This window comes from Balaenoptera acutorostrata, chromosome 14, assembly GCF_949987535.1.
Source record: "Balaenoptera acutorostrata chromosome 14, mBalAcu1.1, whole genome shotgun sequence".
NCBI lineage: Eukaryota > Metazoa > Chordata > Mammalia > Artiodactyla > Balaenopteridae > Balaenoptera > Balaenoptera acutorostrata.
The window spans coordinates 13716025-13736294 of NC_080077.1; the positions used below are offsets into that span (position 1 = coordinate 13716025).

A 20270-nucleotide genomic window follows, 5' to 3' on the forward strand; every position below is an offset into this window, starting at 1 on the left:
ATATTTTCTCCCACTTTGTCATTTGTCCATTGATTATGCTTATGATGGTGGTCTTTTTGTTTTGTGTTGTTTTTTTGCTTCGCAAAGTCTTTTATTTTTTCTAAAATTTGATCATGGTTTGTAAGACTTTCCCTTCTTCCATGTTATAAAGGAATTCACCTATGTTTTCTTGTAATACTTGTATATTTTCAATTTTTGCATTTATGTCTGGAATATATTTAGAGTAGATTCTGATATGTAGTTTGAAGATTTAATTCATTTTATCTCTCTCCAAATGGTGATTCATTTCTTCTAATCCTATTTAAAAGAATCCTTTTCACTTTTATTCTATATTAAATTTCAATTTTTTTCTCTGTAAATGGGATCAATTTTGACTTGGTTTACCTGTGAATGCCAAATAAGAATGAACTTTTACAAAATAACAAGTCAAATTATTTTCAGTTTATTTAAAGCTAAGTTACCTAATTTGATTTATGTAAATCTTTGTAAATACAGCACAGTATAAAATGTGTGAATTTATTTATGTTGTTACTTACTCATCATTTTGTAAATTCATCTAGTTGAAATAATCAGCCCAATTTTGCTCTCTCTTCTGATCAGCATCCAGGGAGGGCTGCTCATGGTTTCATGCTGAATTGCACTAACAGAGGAGCAGATGATGATCTCTGCCTCACGAAGCTTTTTTTCTTAATAGAGTATTTCAAAAGTAAATCTCAAAGAATAGATTTTAGTTCCTTTCCTAACCTGAGGTTTCCATACGAAAGGCAATCAATCAGTCAATGAACTATCTATCTTTGATACAAACCATGGATGGCTGTATGTACAAAAATCCTTTTTAAAATACTACCAGTGCAATTAATGATGAGACTAAAGATTGCTGACAACATCCAATTAACTAAGCCTAAGGGGGAATTTCTAATAAACTGCATCCTGTTTATAACATCTATATACCTGGCAACTAGGAAGGCAGCCTTTTTCCTGCCAATTACAGAATTAAGGAGACATTTTTTTTTTCATTCTACTCCACAGTCATTTCAATATTGTTACTAGAGAACTTCAAATATTTCTGACATCCGTTCTGCTTTAACGGGGAGTTTTATTGTGAGGAAGCTGTTGAAAATGAACAGTGTTCTTAACATATTTTATGTTACTAGTTGAAAAAAAAGGTGTAGAGCCAAACACAATGAAAGGGATGTATTATTAGGAGAAATGCTACTCCTGTTGAATTAATTTTGTCTATGTGTTAAAACTCAGAAACACTGACTTGGGAGCAACAGAACACTGCTGACTTTTGGCTGTGCTGGCTGTGTGTGAATGAACAGCCAGGAGTAAATTGTTACACAATAAGCCACAGAAAACGCTATCAGTTTTGGAAATGTAAGGAATTGTGTAAATTTGTCTTATACATAGAGGCAGCTCATTTCTTGAGGAGAGCAGAGTTCATTTCCTCCTCAAAAGTTTTTTTAATGCTGAAAAAAATGCCTTCTTTGTATATATCAAGAATGACACGAAACACTTATCTTAATAGTCGCAAAATACATCTGAATTCTAGCACACCTCTTAAGGTATATCCAAGTTTCGTTCCCGTCTTATATTAGGTCAGGGTATCATACTTAGCAACAATAAGTAAAGATAAGAACTCCTTTCAGTACATTCTGTCATCAATCAATCAGTACACAGAATACACATGAAAATGGGCCAACAGAGCAATCCTCACCTGTGGATAGCCATCATTTGCCCAATATCATCTCCCAACAAAGCTAGTTTTGACATTTGGTACAGACAGTAAGTGATAGAACATCGCTACCCAATGTGTGGCCACATGCGACCCATGCGCCGATTTGCAAAACATTTCTTATTGGTTCACAACAAAGTAAGTAATGAAATGGAGAGGAAGCATCTAGAAATGTTCACAGCAATTTGACAGAGTAATTTTATGTCTATTAAATCTAATAGTAAAAACTAATTGGGGTTTGTACATTGCTTTTTTTTTTCAATTTATTATTTATTTTTATTATATTTGACCAAAGTATTGCTCCAAGGCTGATTGGAAATTTAAAAATGAAGAACAAACAAAAAAAACACCCTGGTCCTTTACCATCAAGTGTGAGAGTCACTCTTCTAAACCAGAGGATTAGTGAGCTGGGAAAGTGTCATAGATGAAGTAGGAATTATGATGGCAATCTGGCTAGCTAATGATACTTGACTACCTACTATTGTGTCTATCATTGTGCTTAGTTTCATTCTCTCTCTCTCTCTTCCCCTATATATATATGTATATATATATCAATGTACATATGTGAATACATGTTACATATGTATACATGTATATAAGTGTATATATATACAGCACCATATATATACACATATATGTATATATCTGTGTATAGAGAGAGTATTTAATATCTTCACAATAACCCTGAACTTTGAAGCCGATATTTATCATGCCCATTTGACCTGATTGTGTCCTGGATATTACTGCCAATGTCCACTTCTCCCCCTAGAGTTATTCTTTGTTAAAAATTAAACCAACAGAGTTTCTTTCATTACCAACATTCTTCCACGAATTTATGAGGATGGAGAATAATTATGGTTCCCCACCCCCCCAAAAAAAATAAAACCTGTTATTTCTTATCTCTTTTCTGTATTTCGGAGGGTACTTGGTGGGCAGCTGGGAATAGCCGTGTCAGGGGCTCCTGGGGAGAGCCTTTATTCCTTCATCATTGTACTCAGCCTTTCTAATAGCTGCTGCCCACTCTTCCTGGAATGAGTAAAAATGTTTTGCTGTGTGAATGAAGAGAGCTGATTGAATTGATTCCATCACTGGTGCACTTCCTGGAGATTGGTGTGTTTATTTAAGAAAAAAAAAAAAAGGGCTGAACTGGTATGAACTTTATAACAGGCACCAGTTTGCTGAAATTACATTAAAGGCAAAGTGAAGGCAAGTAATTATTTTGATTAAATAGATATAATGTGCTGAAGGGAAAGATGACCATAACCCTCTTTGACAAATTTTCACCTTGAGTAGAACATGGGCTTTTGGACAGTTTACTGGTTACCTGTTACTGGTTACGGTGTCTTTCCAACTCTCACTGATTATCTCTTTACATGTTCTTTTAAAGATGTCTATGAGTATAAGACAAAATATACAGAATGTAGCTTTGGAAAGAATAGATAATATACTACCTCATATGCTGCATATGTCTTAGGAGTTGGCATAGTAGAGCTGTAGTTCCATATAGACGTGTTATGAAATGCAACAGAGAATCAGAGATAACCCACACCGGCTTAGTTGTAGAAAAAGATTTGAATAACATACAGGGATACGACATTAAACACAAACATAAATGGGATATATTTTGTATGTTTTAGATCCTTTTGGGGATGCTTCCACATGGCATTATTCTCTTTATTCCCATTTAACGTGTTTATATAAACAGTGCTCTATGTTGAATTTCCATAGCAATTATCCCTGCTTGTGTAACTATCTTAAATAATTACATGAATAATTACTATTAGGAGAAACAGTCTCTGGTGCACCCTTTTTCCAAACGTTGTGATTTTGTTTTCTCTACTGAATTCTTTTTCTATTCACATTTTAAGTCTTTTTTTTTCTTTCCTTATGTTAACTTGCTTATCTTCTTTATGTGAATTGAAATAATGAGCATGTCTGCTCTCTGCAAAGCAGTTTGATGAATCTCAAAATGAGTATGTCACAGAGAAGAAAGTGCTATCAGTACTTTCCTAAGTAAACACATTATGACTCCATATTAATCACTGGTATTTTCTAGAATGGCACAATGACAGTAATAGACTATGCTAAGGAGTCTCATTGTCACCAGGCAGTGTTTATGACAAAATTGCTCTTACTGTAGTGTAGTTTTGGTCCCATTTCTGAAACATTTACCTTAAGCTAATGCTGCTGTTCTAAACTAAAGCAAAGCCTGAATGAATCAGGTAAGAATGGGATTTTTTTAAGTGCTACTTTATCTGTATTGGTCTTCTAGACTTTCTGAAATTACCAAGTGATTGAATAACCTTCCCCTTCATTTTAACTGTGCGACTCTGGCCTCTGTCGGAGCATCTATCTACTCACTCCTGCTAGAAAAGCCTTCTCTTTCTCTGTTTCACTCATTTAACAAGTATTGACTGACCTCACTGGTTCTCAAGCTTATGTATGTGGTGAAATTCCTGGAAAATATGGTGCTTTTTACCACCTATCATTTTGATGATATTAGCATCAAAATAGCTAAATTTTACATTTATGTATGGAATTAAATACTGGCTTATATTAGATTCCAAAATACACAAACATGAGTAGGTACCAACATTTTAAGAAGAAACAAAAGGGGGATAAACTTTATGAGAGAAATTTCTCCTCATTAAATTAACACTTTCCCTCAGAGCAAAGTAGAGGGTTGTTTCTATGACCTGCTCCAGCTCACAGAATATCAGTTCTTAGTGGAATCTTAATTGAAACACGTAAGTATTATTTCATGTGTATCAAAAGTACCAAGGTAAATGGCCCAGACTCTGCCCTCAAAGAGCTCACAGTCTTGTAGGAAAAACTCACAAATGGCAAAGCTATAAAACAATATGGAATTACAGGTCAGAGAAGGTCAAGCAGTGCCAGGCACCTTCCCACAGGCTGGAAGGGTCTGCAAAGATTGCCGCAAGGAAGCATCTCCACCAGCTGCTGGGGATACCAAAACAGGTGAGACTCTTTACGATGTCAGAGTCCGGTTCTAATATAAACAGGCTTGTACACAATCGCAGCTCAAAGTGGAAGGCACGCAGTACTGTGTGACGCTGAGCGGGTACACCTATTTCTTCCCAAGTGGGAAGAAAGGAGAGGACGACAAGTGAATGAGCCTGACAGCGGAGCAGTTCAACAAGCCTTCTGCGGTCTTTCCTTCCACCGGGTGCTTCCCTAGAATACACGGTGTCTTTCCAACTCTCATGAATATACCTCCTCTACACACTGATCACAATGCCTCAAGTTCACGACTTAGCGTGGCCTGAACCGGCTTTAATGTGTATATCCATCACTTGTAAGTCCGTATTGTTTTGTATTGTTAAAATGCAAAATCAGATCCATTACATCTGAGGTGGGACTTGACATCCTCATTCCTAACAACCTCCCAGGGAATGTGAGGCTTCTGGTCTACAGCCCACACTTTGAATGGCAAGGGCCCAAGTTTTAACTCTTCATATGAGAACCTTGGCAATTGCCAAGTAAATCTATCATCTTTGCCGTTATATTTTAAAACGCATCATACAATTCTGAAGAAAATCATCAGGTATTTTTTTGTAAATAAATATGAAGACAGGAGTTTGTCTAGAGGTGATAATAATAGGAACGATGATTGTGATTGTGATTACAGATTATTGAGTGCTGTTCCCCTGGCACGCTGCTAAAGTTAGTAGCTATAATAGCAATAGATAAGTTTTCTATCCTTACAACTACAGAGTGAAGTAAGTATCGCTCCCCATTTGACAAACTGAGGCAGACGTTAAGTAACTTAATGCCGTGTAGCCAGTACAAGGCAGCCCTTTGTGACTCCAGTCCAGATCTCTCTTACTGCAAAGCCACTACACTCTAAAAAGCATGGTCAAAAGAAGAAAATAGGAAGTTGATAGAAGTGCAGAATCACAAGAGTAGAAATTGTGATGTTCTGTGGAATGGAAATGGCTGAATCTTCTGGGGACAAAAATTACACAAGGACAACAATTACACAATTACACAATTGCACAAGGTGCCCTTTTCAAACAGCCCTGTCAAATAATGCTTTTCAGCATGTCCGATAGATGCTCATGAGCCGAAACAGGAAGAGGACTGACATGGCTGTGATTCTGTACTTTAATGAGAGAGGAAAGCACAGGAGGAACGATTTTTTAGTCTTTTTATATATTTATACGTTATGATACATATTTATGTGTTTATAAATATGTATGAAAATACCATGAACATGGAGAATCGCTGATTCAACATAATGTGGCATTTTTAGCAAGCTTCATGTATAACCAAGGAAAAGGAACTGCATGCACGTATTCACTGATGGAACCAGATTCTAACCACCCAAGGAGTGGACCGAGTCCTATTTTTAGTAATTATTTTCTCTTAATGCACGAAGAGTTTACTTCTTGAATTTTTCATAGTTTAATGTAATCATAAAATGGTGGTTTTTGAAAAAAGCACACTAAAAACTATCCCTCTCCCCCGCTCCCCCCCCCCCAACAAAAAAAAAGGAAAACTGGTTTGGATGCCACTCTTTTTAGATGAACAAGTCACGAGACAGGAAGTGACACTGAAAGCTTGCTCCATTACATAGATATATGCTGGCTTAGCTGAAGCAAGGTAGTTATCAGAAATTTTAAATTGAGGAGTGGGTTGTTTTCCTTCACAGGGAAAATGCATCACAACTAAGAATAAATATCGGTACGTGGCGAATTGCTTCCTTGTCCATCCCAGTGCTAAAAAGGGCCTCACAAATTTGGCTTATTTAGCAAATACCTTTTGGGGGCTAAACACTGAATCAACAACTATATGACAAAACTGAATGCTTTCACTAAACATGACAAAATGGCTACAATTATAATGAAGTGTGATTGTGGGGTAGGAGTTGATCGTGGATACTGTGAGTCACTTGAGACTCAGTTCATTTACATGTGATAAAAATTGCAGTGTTAGTGGTGAAATGAAAATCCAAACCATTAGTCTTCTTTCTTCACTGAATAAGCCTTTGTGTAGATCCCTGAGCTAGGAAGAGCCTAACCAATGGATACAAAAACTGTACAACCCACACTATAAGAAGTGAAATGAGCTCTCAGCAGGAAGAAAGAGTGGAAATCTTCAACATCTGTAGCCTGAAAACATTGTACCACACCAACTTTTGGGCAACATCATGAACAATGCTCTCCGGCATTACCTTGAGAGAGCTGTCACTATTAAGTACTTACTGTATGTACAAGGATTTTTTCCAAGTATTTTACATGTTCAATCCACTTAACCCTTACAGTAGTAATGGTGTACTGATGTGTCCTATTATAATCAATAATTATGTGCAGATAAGGACACTGGGACACAAAGAGATTAAATAACTAACCAAAGGGCATCCAGTTGATGATAGAGGCAAGATCTGGACACAGCCCAACTCCAGAAGTTGTTTAATCACCATATTGTAGTGCAGCTTGACGGTGGGGATGGAGGATATTGTCACTGGTGTATTTCTAAGTTTGAGTTCTAGAAATATTGTTACACCAAGAGTGAGATGATAAATCACTAATATTGAGTGCAGAGTCAGTTCTTTTGCAATTCAGCCTAATTTTCCAAAATTGGTAATCTCACAGGAGCAGCATCTTGACCATTAAGAAAGATGTAGGAATATCCTTTTTCTTCTAAAGTTAGGATATGTAAAATAATTAGTCTTATGTTTATGCATGAATATATCAAAATACCAAGCAAATTTTCTATGGGTTTCTAAGATAAAGTATGAATGTTTCATCTAAGATAAAATGTAAATGTTCACATTACAGTGGGCCATTCGGGCTTCAATTCTCTAGACTTCCTGAATATGAGTTTACTCCCATCCTCTGTGAAAGATGCTTTGGGAAAGGACATGGAGCACTGTTGAAACTTAATAATGTGCCTTAGAGCTATAAGAATTTGTATACAAATCTTCCATATTTCTGCCTTAGGCAACTTCCAAAACTTCCCAAATTTCTGCCTTGGGAAAATAGATATTTTTAATAATCAGAGAAATCATTCATACTCACCATCATCAATACTCAAAATTTATTGTGCATCTAATATTTTGTATTGAGGTATAGTTGATGTACAATATCATGAGCATCTATTGACAGAAAACATTGCTAAATTCCAGGAAAACCAATATATGAGAAATATATTTTTTCTCTCCTTCCCCATTAGAGTTTTACAATCCACTTGGGAAACAATATGTAAACAAAAAAGATGAAGAAATACCAGGAAATACTCAAGGATTGACAATATGATCAACAAGAGTACAAATTGAAAACAAAACAGGGGTTCCTCATCTCCCTCCCAACTGTATTTTGAAGAGAGTTCTCAGCCTGGGCAGCCCATTTTAAGAACAGTAACTTCAGAACTAAGAACAGTTTTCTCAGTCTAACCATCCATGTAAATTTAAGACCCCTGTAGATCAACCTCGTTCAGAATGTCCAGTCTTGGCTTGAATGCTCAAGAAAGCTTGACTTGATACTAACCTCACAGGTAAATTAAGATCTTACCTGAGTATCGGACAGACTTTCTATTTGTGAAAGCAAAACTCTCTCAGTTGCTTCTGTTTATCAATCCATCTTCTAACATTTGGGATCTTACAAAGCAGATTGACATTCTTTTCTACTTGGTATCACTTCAAATGCTAGATAATTATGATTCTGATTATATGAATCTCCTTTAAAGACTTTTGTTCTAAGAGTAGTATTCTTATGAGATTTCCTTTTTAGTTTTTTTTTTAACTCTCCTAGTTTTCTGAGCAAATTTCATTTTTCTTCTTAAATTATGGGGGCCAAAATTGAACATAATAATTTAACCAGCCCAGAGAAGACCTATCACCAGTTTGTTTTAGAAAACATGTTTTTATTAATGCATTCTAAATTTCCATTAACTATTTTGTTTACATCATACTGTTGATTAGTACTGAATTTATTGTCCAGTAAATCACCTAGATATGCTCCTATTAAGCCATGTTTCTCCCATCCTAGTCTTCTGCAGTTTTTTAAAATCTAAGTTCATATCCTTATATTTATCCTTTTAAATTTCATCTTGTTTTATTTGGCTCATTGCTCAAACTGTAAAGATTTTTTTTTAATTGAGATATAATTGACGTATAACATTGTAAATTTAAGGTGTACAATGTGTTGATCGGATACATTTATATATTGCAATATGATTACCTCCGTAGTGTTAGCTGACACCTCCGTCCCATCACATAATTATCATTTCTTTTTTTTGTGGTGAGAATATGTAAGATCAAGTCTCTTAGCAACTTCAAGATATGCAATACAGTAGTGTTAACTATAATCACAATGCCATGCATTAGCTCTCCAGAACTTATTCATCCTCTTACTTCAAGTTTGTACCCTTTGACCAACATCCCCCCAATTCACCCACCCCCCAGTTTCTGGTAACTATGATTCTACTCTCTGTTTTTATGAATTCAGCTTTTTTGGATTCTACATATAAGTGATATCATACAATATTTGTCTTTCTCTGTCTGCCTTATCACATTTAACATAATGCCCTCAAGGTTCATTCATGTTGTCGAAAATGGCGAGCTGTCCTTCTTTCTCATGGCTGAATAATATTCCAGTGTGTGTGTGTGTTTGTGTGTGTGTGTGTTTGTATGTGAGACACCTTCTTTATCCATACATCTGTTGATGGACACCTAGGTTGTTTCCATATCCTGGCTTTTGTGAATAATGCTGCAATAAATATGGGAGTGCAAATATCTTTTTCTTTTTTTTTTAACATCTTTATTGGAGTATAATTGCTTTACAATATGGTGTTAGTTTCTGCTGTATAACAAAGTGAATCAGATATACATATACATGTATCCCCATATCCCCTCCCTCTTGTGTCTCCCTCCCACCCTCCCTATCCCACCCCTCTAAGTGGTCACAAAGCAATGAAGTGAGAGAGTGGCATTGACATATATACACTACCAAATATCTTTTTGATATCATGTTTTCATTTCCTTTGGACATGTACTTAGAGGTGAGATTGCTGGATTATATGGTAGTTATATTTTTAATTTTTTGAAGAACCTCCATACTGTTTTCTATAGTGGCTGAACCAATTTACATTCCTACCAATACTGCACAGTCGTTCCCTTTTCTCCACATTTTTGGACAACACATTATCTCTCGTCTTTTTTTGATGACAGCCATTCTAACAAGTGTGAGGTGATATCTCATTATGGTTTAGATTTGCATTTCCCTGATGATCAGTGATGTTGAGCATCTTTCCATCTGTTTGGTGGACATTTATGTGTCTTGTTTGGAAAAATGTCTCTTCAGTTCCTCTGCTAATTTTTTAATCAGATTGTTTGTCTTTTTGTTATTCAGTGGTATGAGTTCTTTGTGTATTTTGGAAATTAACCTGTTATTCGATATATGGTTTGCAAATACTTCCCCATTCTGTAGACTGACTTTTCATTTTGTCTATTTTTGTCTTTTGATGTGCAGAAGCTTTTTAGTTTGATGTAGTTCTGCATGCTGATTCTTGCTTTTGTTGCATAAAGATGGTTTTGATCATTGCATCCGATCCTGAAAAAAGGGAAGCAGCAACATGGGGTAAAATTGTACACAACTGGTAGTGAGATCAGAATTTTCTCTTCATTTCTTAGAAGATACAATTAATTCACAACAGAAGGAAAGCCCTCTCTGATCACTGTCTCGTATAAAGCTATATTGTATGTGTGTGTGTGTTTGTGTGTAGAAAAATATATATATAAGTACAAAAGACAATTAAAAAATACTCCTGCATCCAATACCCCAATTGAACAAATATTAGTATTTTGCTTTGCCTCAGATTTTAAAAAAAATTATCCGATAAAGTTAAAATCCTGTCTCCTCCAATCACATTCCCATCATAATTCCCCAGTATCAACCAAAGTCATGGATCTTGTTCATGAGTTTTTATCACTTTGCTGTATATATTACCCAGAAAAAAAATACGATTTATATTTTGTATACTTATGAAAATTTTGTTAATGATACAGGCTATATCTAATATTTTGCAGCTATTTTTTCCATTCAACATTGTTTTACAGTTTTCCCAAATTGTTTCATATAGGTTTAAATTATTCATTTTTTAAAAATTTATTTATTATTTATTTATTATTTATTTTTGGCTGTGTTGGGTCTTCGTTTCTGTGCGAGGGCTTTCTCCAGTTGTGGCAAGCAGGGGCCACTCTTCATCGCGATGTGCGGGCCTCTCACTATCGCGGCCTCTCTTGTTGCGGAGCACAGGCTTCAGACGCGCAGGCTCAGTAGTTGTGGCTCACGGGCCCAGCCGCTCCACGGCATGTGGGATCTTCCCAGACCAGGGCTCGAACCCGTGTCCCCTGCACTGGCAGGCAGATTCTCAACCACTGCGCCACCAGAGAAGCCCTTAAATTATTCATTTTAAGTGCTGTTTTATGTATCACCATACAGTGTCATCACCATTTTGTATTCATTCCTGAAAAGATGAAAATATAGATTGTTTCTAATTTAAGGTGAGAAAAATACTGTAATTAGTGTCTTCATATGCATATGAAGACACTAATTACAGTATTTTTATTACCTTATACACTTTCAAAGTATAAACATGAAAGTGGAATTTGTTATAAGTTACGTATATCGTTAACTACATTGTTACATAGTCAGTGTTACTCTTCAAAATGATTGTATGAGAGCTTTTCATTACCCAAGTTCTCTCCCCAAATTGGTATTGTGTGACTTTTTACCTGTCGGAAATTTGGATATGAAATAATTTTTTTATTTGAATTTCCCTAGTCACTAGTTTTGACCATCTATTCATCTAATCTGGGGTATTTGTATTTTCCTCTTCTGTAGACTGCCTGCACATTTCCTTTGCCTATTTTTCTATTAAGTTATTTGTATTTTTAAACTGTGATGTGTTATGTATATGCTATAGATATTAGTCCTCTGTATTTTCCAGTCTGGTTCTCATTTTTTTACTTTATGTTCTTTTATTTGTTCAAAGGTTTTTGATAAATTAGCTGTATCAAAAATCATCTTTTCCCTTTTGGCTTGGTTTTGTAAGAAATCCTTTTCCTTCTCTGAATCTATTAGTGCTTTCTTCTATATATTTTTTCCCCCAATAATTAGATTACATTTATTTTTAAAAACATTTTAAAATTGAAGTATAGTTGATTTACAGTGGTGTGTTAGATTCTAGTGTACAGAATGATTCAGTTATACAGTGATTCAGTTATACATATACATTCAGTTATACAGTGATTCAGTTATACATGTACATATATTCTTTTTCATACTCTTTTTCATTATAGGTTATTATGAGATATTGAATATAGTTCCCTGTGCTATACAGTAGGACCTAGTTGTTTATCTATTTTATATATAGTTTGTATCTGCTAATTCCAAACTCCTAATGTATCACCCCCCCTTTCCCCTTTGGTAACCGTAAGTTTGTTTTCTACGTCTGTGAGTCTCTTTCTGTTTTGTAAACAAGTCCATTTGTATCATATTTTAAATACCACATATAAGTGATATCATATGATTTTTGTCTTTCTCTCTCTGACTTACTTCACTTAGTATGATAATCTCTAGGTTCATCCATGTTGCTGAAAATGGTGTTGTTACATTCGTTTTTACGGCTGAGTAGTATTCCATTGTACATATATACCACATCTTTATCCATTCATCTGTTGATGGACATTTAGGTTGATTCCATGTCTTAGCTATTGTAAACAGTGCTGCTATGAATATTGGGGTGCATGTATCTTTTCAAATTAGAGTTTTGTCCAGATATATGCCCAGGAGTGGGATTGCTGGATCATATGGTAACTCTATTTTTAGTTTTTTAAGGAACCTCCATACTGTTCTCCATAGTGGCTGTACCAATTACATTCCTACCAGCAGTGTAGAAGGGTTCCCTTCTCTCCACACCCTCTCCAGCATATATTGTTTGTGGACTTTTTAATGATGGTCATTCTGATTGGTGTGAGGTGATACCTCACTGTAGCTTTGATTTGCATTTTTCTAATGCAAATTAGATAATTAGCAATAATGAACATCATTTCATGTGCCAATTGGCCATCTGTATGTCTTCTTTGGAGAACTGCTTATTTAGGTCTTCTGCCCATTTTTCGATTGGGTTGTTTGTTTTTTTGTTGTTTAGTTGTATGAGCTGTTTGTATATTTTGGAAGTTAAGCTCTTGTTGGTCGTATCATTTGCAAACATTTTCTCCCATTCTGTAGGTTGTCTTTTCGTTTTGTTTATGGTTTCCTTTGCTGTGCAAAAGCTTATAAGTTTGATTAGGTCCCATTTGTTCATTTTTGTGTTTATTTCTATTGCCTTGGGAGATCGACCTAAGAAAACATTGCTATGATTTATGTCAGAGAATGTTTTGCCTATGTTCTCTTCCAGGAGTTTTATGGTGTCCTGTCTTCTATTTAAGTCTTTAAGCCATTTCGAGTTTATTTTTGTGTATAGTGTGAGAGTGTTCTAACTTCATTGATTTACATGCAGCTGTCCAGCTTTCCCACCACCACTTGGTGAAGAGACTGTCTTTTCTCCATTATATATTCTTGCCTTCTTTGTTGAAGATTAATTGACCTTAGGTGTGTGGCTTTATTTCTGGGCTCTCTATTCTGTCCCATTGATCCATATGTCTGTTTTTGTGCCAGTGCCATACTGTTTTGATTACTGTAGCTTTGTAGTATTGTCCGAAGTCTGGGAGGGTTATGCCTCCAGCTTTGTTCTTTTTCCTCAGGACCACTTTGGCAATTCTAGGGCTTTTGTGATTCCTTATAAATTTTAGGATTATTTGTTTTAGTTCTGTGAAAAATGTCATGGGCAATTTGATAGGGATCACATTAAATCTGTAGATTGCTTTGGGTAGTATGACCATTTTAACAATATTAATTCTTCCAATCCAAGATCATGGGATAGTTTTCCATTTCTTTAAATCATCTTCAATTTCCTTTATCAATGTTTTATAGTTCTCAGCATATAAGTTTTTCACCTATTTGGTCAGATTTATTCCTAAGTATTTTATTTTATTATTTTTGATGTGATTTTAAAAGGGATTGTTTTTTACTTTCCCTTTCTGATATTTCATTGTTAGTGTAAAGAAATGCAACAGATTTCTGTGTGTTAATCTTGTATCCTGATACCTTGCTGAATTCATTTATTAGTTCTAGTAGTTTTTGTGTGGAGTCTTTAGGATTTTCTATATATAGTATCATGTCATCTGCATATAATGATAATTTTACCTCTTCCCTTCCAGTCTGGATAACTTTTATTTCTTTTTCTTGTCTGACTGCTGTGCTATTCTGCTGCCAGTGCTTGTTACTCCTCTGTGGGTAATTCAGCTTATATCTTTATTTTGGAGTTCTGTGGTTCTATTTTTATGCATATATGTGTGGATTTACTTTTATTTTATAAATCCTGCTGAGCATGTGGTATGCTCTTTCAATGGAAGGCTTTTGTTTGTTTTTTCCTTCCAATTCTGGAAAGTTTCAGCCAGATTCCTTGAAAATACTTCCCATTAATATTTTCTGTTAATACTCTCCTGATGATGAAAATCTTGTTGGACACATAGGGGAGTCTTTCAATGTTACTGCTATGCTTGTCTCAATTCCCTTTTTTATGTTTCATCTTTTTATCTCTTTTTGCTGGATTCTGGGTACAGTCCTTGACACTTACTCTCTTGGGGGTGGATTTGGGAAGCTATTATTACATCTGAATCTTTTTAATGGCTATGTGTTTTGTTTCTATATTTTCCATTTTTCATTCTGTCTATTCTTGTTTCATTTTTTTTTTTTTTTTTTTAATTTATTTATTTATTTATTTATTTTTGGCTGTGTTAGGTCTTCGTTTCTGTGCGAGGGCTTTCTCTTAGTTGTGGCAAGCGGGGGCCACTCTTCATCGCGGTGCACGGGCCTCTCACTATCGCGGCCTCTCTTGTTGTGGAGCACAGGCTCCAGACGTGCAGGCTCAGTAGTTGTGGCTCACGGGCCCAGCCGCTCCGCGGCATGTGGGATCTTCCCAGACCGGGGCACGAACCCGTGTCCCCTGCATTAGCAGGCAGATTCTCAACCACTGCGCCACCAGGGAAGCCCTCTTGTTTCATTTTTGCCTATATTTGTTCTTATAATTTCTTGTTCTCCTATATGAACAGTTTTTTCCTTTATCACATTGTTTATATTAAACATATGTTTATTACACTAATTTTGGATGATTCTGTTATTTGCATTTGCTCAGGAATATATTCATTTCATGATTGTTGAGTTGGCTTTCTGTTTTTAGTGTTAATTGGATTTTTTGCTTTCAGGCAACACACTGAGTAAGAGGTGTATTTCTCACTCTCACTCTTTATAATGCTTCTCAGTTGTCTCCACTAGTCCCCCAAGACCTTCAGTCCCAAAGTACCTCTTTCACTGGCATCTCAGGATTTCCTCCCATCCAGGAATGGCTTTGGAGACATCCTTGGCCCAGTCACAGAACCTATGGGCTGCTTGGCTTAGGTCAGGTTTCATTGGCTCTGTATGCATCCTCTCTCTCCTGCAGCTAGGTACCATTGATGGTACAGATAGTTTTTTTAGCAACTTTTTATGAGTGGCAGAAACCCAGGTGCTGATTTTATTCAGGTAAAACTCCGGTCTGAACTCTGGTCTCCCACTACTCATGGTGGAGCATTTTTTACCCCACTAGAGTTTGGAACCTTTGCACCTTTCTGTTCCCATACCTGAATTACAAAATTACTGTGACTTTACCCCCATTTATCTACCATTGTGGTTTTCTCATCTGTTTCTGGTCTAAAGAGATGTTTATCTTATTTTTAAGAAAACAGTATTTTTTAAAGTATCTATCATTGTATTCAGAACTGAAAATGTATTTTTTAAAGCATGAGCTCACAATGCCAAAAAAGCCCAAAGTACTTTATGTTTTTAACAAGTATTGTTCTCAGTCACACATATGACAATATATATGTGTGATTTACATACATTGCATATTTGTGAAAATATTATTCAGTAGAATTCATTCCTTTTCCTAAAAGTTCATGCTAAATTTTATATTAGTCTACTAAATAAAATTTTATTTTTTTATCATCAACTAACTCCTAGATCAGTGTTGGTCTTATAAATCTGTAGCAACTCACTTGGCTGCATTTGTAAAGTTACAGGTAGGGCAGCCTGCACCTCGGTATTTTTCTTATCTACCATGATATATAAATTCCACCAAAATGATTCTCCTGGATTTGATAACTTTTTAGTCTTTCCACGGTTATCTACTAAATGAAAATAAATTTTGAGCAGTGCAGGACAGGGAGGTGATGCCTTTGCTACGGGGACACCTAACACAGAGTAACGCATTTTGCCCATATTATCAAGAGAAGGCCCCTGGACGGTGAGCCAGAGTACCAAAAAGGAGATTGTATGTTTTAAAAGGAGATGAGAGAGGACCAAAAACAAACTGTTCTTCACCATGTTATAGAGTTAGAAACCTTGCAGCAATGATTTGTAAAGCTCAAATAACTGTATTGTAAATAATAGCAGAGAAACGAGTTATTCATACCCCCATAACCATTTAAAGGTGTTCATAAAGGCAAGCAGGTGTAATCATCCTTGAGTACAGAAGGAAGTTAAAAATAAATTTTCAAACCTTATCATATTTACCTTGCCAACTGATTCTGATTACGTGGCAACACTTACCAAGATTGTATGTAGCAGATAATGGTCGAAGTTTGTTCCCAAAGTTTTTAGAATATTCGCCTTAAAAAATGTCTGGGGAATTTTCACCTTGACTGCTAAAGCTTATTCATGTTTACCTTTTCTCAAACTATCTTTTCCTGACCCCTCAATTAACGTATGCTTCCTTCAGCATAGGCGACTTAACCCTTGTCATAATTCTTTCAGACCTTATGTCTTCTCTCTTCTTTCAGCCAGCGGGGCACTGCAGTAGCTGAAATGCGAAAAAGGCAGCAGCCACAGAATGAAGCAACACCTGCTGTGTCTCAAGCACCCGGAAACCAGAGGCCCAACAACACGTGTTGCTTTTGTTGGTGCTGTTGCTGCAGCTGCTCCTGGTATGTCTTCTTATCCATGTGACACCACACCTGAGCTGGGTCATAACTGGCGTGAACGTGCACGTCAGCTCTTGGGACCATAGAAACTTCTCAATCTGTCTTTTTTTCTTCCTTTACAAGTAGGAATTACTGGAAACGATCGTTGGTTTAATGCACACATTTCCATAAACAAAATATAATATTTCCTCAGAATCTACACTGAAATTGATAGTAAGGTAAAGAAAGAAAAATGGTTTTATATCATGGTTTTCTCCATCCGTGCTTCTTAAAGATATGGGTAAAAATAAGATTATGGCTATATATTTACTGAACAGTAAACAACATTCTCCCATGTTACAGAAGGTGCAAGAACAGTAAGATAATCTCTAGTAGTATTGTATGTAGTATTCAGGGTAGTGTTTTAGTTCTCTGCTATTCCATGGGGTGTTGATTGTTCTGTCACAGAGTTGGGTGGCAACTTCAGCCATAGACTCCTGAAAAGGACAGAAAAAGAAGTGCTGCAGACTCGTGTCCACAGATCTAAAAGGCCAGGGGCTACGATGGGTATGAAGGCCAAGTCAGTTCATTAAAAACTCTGAACTTAGAGCCAGAGAACCTGCTTTCCATTGCGGTTTTGTCACTGACAGGTTCTGGGACATCAGACAAAGTTGTAATCTCTGTTTTTTGGTTATCTCACTGGCAAAGTGATGAAGAGTCAGACAAGTTGGTTTTCAAGGTCCCGTCTCGTACTAAATGTCCATGGTTCAGGCACCTTAGAAAACCTACTTTAGTTCCAAATTCCCAAAGTCTTCAAATAAGAAAATCAGTGAGACCCAGAGTCCTGAGATTTACAAAGATGAGACTCCTCAGAGGGGAACGGGGGGATGCTAGACTTAATGGAATTTCCAGAGAACCACACGTTTCAGGGTACTGTAAGACCCAATTCACAGGTGGATCTTTTGGGTTAGCAGTGGTCTCCTGGATCTCCATGACCTGTTTCAAAACCCTAAAGAAAGGCCCAGATGCTTGAGTCATCTTCTCACTCATGATCTCTGCAGTTTCTCAATGTCCATATTATGATGGTTGGTGTTATGATATGGTGGCATAATGTTCTATCACAGTGGCCAAAAGAGAAGATGAAATATGTAATGCTCCAGAGGCAGCCTTGATGTTGAACAAGCTCTGAGCTCTCTAGGAAACTTCATTTCCAGAAAAACTGTCCGATATTGTAGCAATCTGGAACGTTTAAAGTAGTTTTTATGAATATCAAAATTGCTTCCCAGATGATGATTCTTTTTTGGGGAAAGTCATGTACAATTCCTTTTTCTTTCATTCTTAAGCCTCAAATTCAGCATTTCAGATGGAGGCAACAGAGTCCTAGAGGAGAGGACTATTTCAATGCAACTGTGTAATATTTTTCTCTCTCATTCCTCAAGAGATCAGCTAGCTCTGGTCTTAATCCGTGAAGTACGGGGTAGTGACTTAATATGGTGGTTCTGAAGTCAGACTGCCTGGGTTCAAACTCTTCATCTTTCACTATTTGTTTGACCTTCAGCAAGTTGCTTAGTGTCTTCAGATTCCTCATCTATCAAATGACAGTAATAAGAATCCCTACCTCATAAGATTGCTTTAAACATTAAATGAAGTAAAACACATACAAGCTGAGAACAGTGCCTGACCCACAGTATGCATTTAATAAGAGTTAGTTACTGGGCTATTGAACACTTCATGTTGGGAAAATAAAATCTCTTTAAAGAAGATCTGGCTTCAAATCATGTATATATTTTTTTAAAGATCAGCTTGTAGATACAATACAAAAAATTATCTTGGAAAGGAAAGCTATTTTATTTTGAGTTTCATATGAAACATCGCAAATATATTGCTACATCGTGTTGAGGATTATATTTCTATTTCTCACTTGCTCTACGCCGTGTTCCAGTAATTAGTATGTGATTTTGTTTGCCTGCAAAAACTTATTTCTGAATTGCTTCAGGATTAAAACACCAAACACTGAAGTTTTTTTGTGCAATATTTGCTGTCAAACAGATGTGTAGTGAGATTTGCTTTTATCTGTCCCACAGATATTTAGCAAGACTTGCTTTTATTAATTCTTAAAGTGCACATTAAATAACAAAATAGTCAACGTGAGCTCGTGAGCATCAGATTGTCACAGAACACAGACTATGGATGGAGAACAAAACAGCTTTTGGAAGCTGCATTAACTCTCCACATGTCTAGGGTGACAGGTATTTGGACCCTAAACACATGGTGCCTTGGATGCATGTTCTATTAGTTCTAGACGAGAGAGTATCGTTAAGAACTATGTTTGCTAATAATGAGTCATGGACACTCAAATCCAGGCCATAAAATGCAGAGTCTGTAAACGTATGTCTTCTTTATATGATAAATGATAGGTAAGGTAATTTCTAATGTAAGCAACTATTTAAAAAAAAAAGAATGAAAGTTAAATTGCATTTTAATTGTAACTCTGTTATCTCAGTATAAATGGAGATGTCCTTTACACGTGCATTTTTAGAGTATCATAATTTTTGCATTTTGAGTTTAAGGGGAAAAAATTGTAAAGTCTTATTAGAGTGGGAAAAAAAAAAGAAAGAAATCAATGTTCTTCAAATTTTCCAGGCCAGGGGAAAGGAGTATAACAAAAAGAAACATTAAAAAAATGTAATTTAGGGACAAAAAAGTTAGAAATAAAAGTATGAAGTAACTGTCATTCGTAAATAGGAATAGTTGTCATGTAGCTGATTTTACCTCCTTTTAAGGAAATAGAGTGCTAAGAAAATAAATTTCTATATCTAGTAATAAATATAAATACCTCACTCAAGCCTCACGTTATGGGTTTTTAAAACAACTTAGTATTTTCCTCAAATTTGCATTTCTCATTCATATTTCATCATCAGCTCCTCTCTTGTGTTTAAATTTATTCCTGCCTTTATAAAATTACCACTATGCTTTATTTTGGGTGGTGATACAGAGCAAATATATAACTGCTGAATAGTTCCACAGTTTCCTTCAAAAATCTCAAAAGTTAGGATTACTTCACGATGTCCTCTGTCCCTGTCAAGGAACTACTTCCTTCCCCAAATCCATCTATCTCCCTTTTCTCCCCAGAGCCCTCCATTTCAAGAAGAGAAAGCAAAGGAATGAGGCTTAGACCGTTTAACCTGTGTTACACAAATAAGTCATGGATGCCCGAGTCTTGGCCATCAAGCAGACAGTCTGTAAACTTGCAAACCCTTCTACACATGGGACAAAGCTGTTCCCAACCAGGAGAGCTTTGTCAAGATCACGTGTCTAGAGATTCAGAATTGTCAAAACAATGTTCCCCTTATATCAGGATTCAAAGAGAATGACCTGCCTCTTCAGGTCGTTAACCCTCTTCCCTTTTCTTTATGAGAAAGAAACCTTTTAAAGATGTGGGATCCTCGCAAAACTGCCGACAGTGTGAAT

At 36.1% G+C, this 20270-nt stretch overlaps 1 protein-coding gene across 2 annotated transcripts in view; it reads left to right on the top strand.

Moving 5' to 3' along the window:
* Positions 1-20270, top strand: part of RGS17 (regulator of G protein signaling 17) — a 97009-nt gene that overhangs the window by 50783 nt on the left and 25956 nt on the right. For both annotated transcript variants that reach the window (XM_007186138.3, XM_007186139.2), the window contains exon 2: positions 16680-16823. In XM_007186138.3, coding sequence (XP_007186200.1) covers positions 16705-16823 — 119 coding nt within the window. In that variant the 5' untranslated portion in view covers positions 16680-16704. The remainder of the gene's footprint in view (positions 1-16679; positions 16824-20270) is intronic.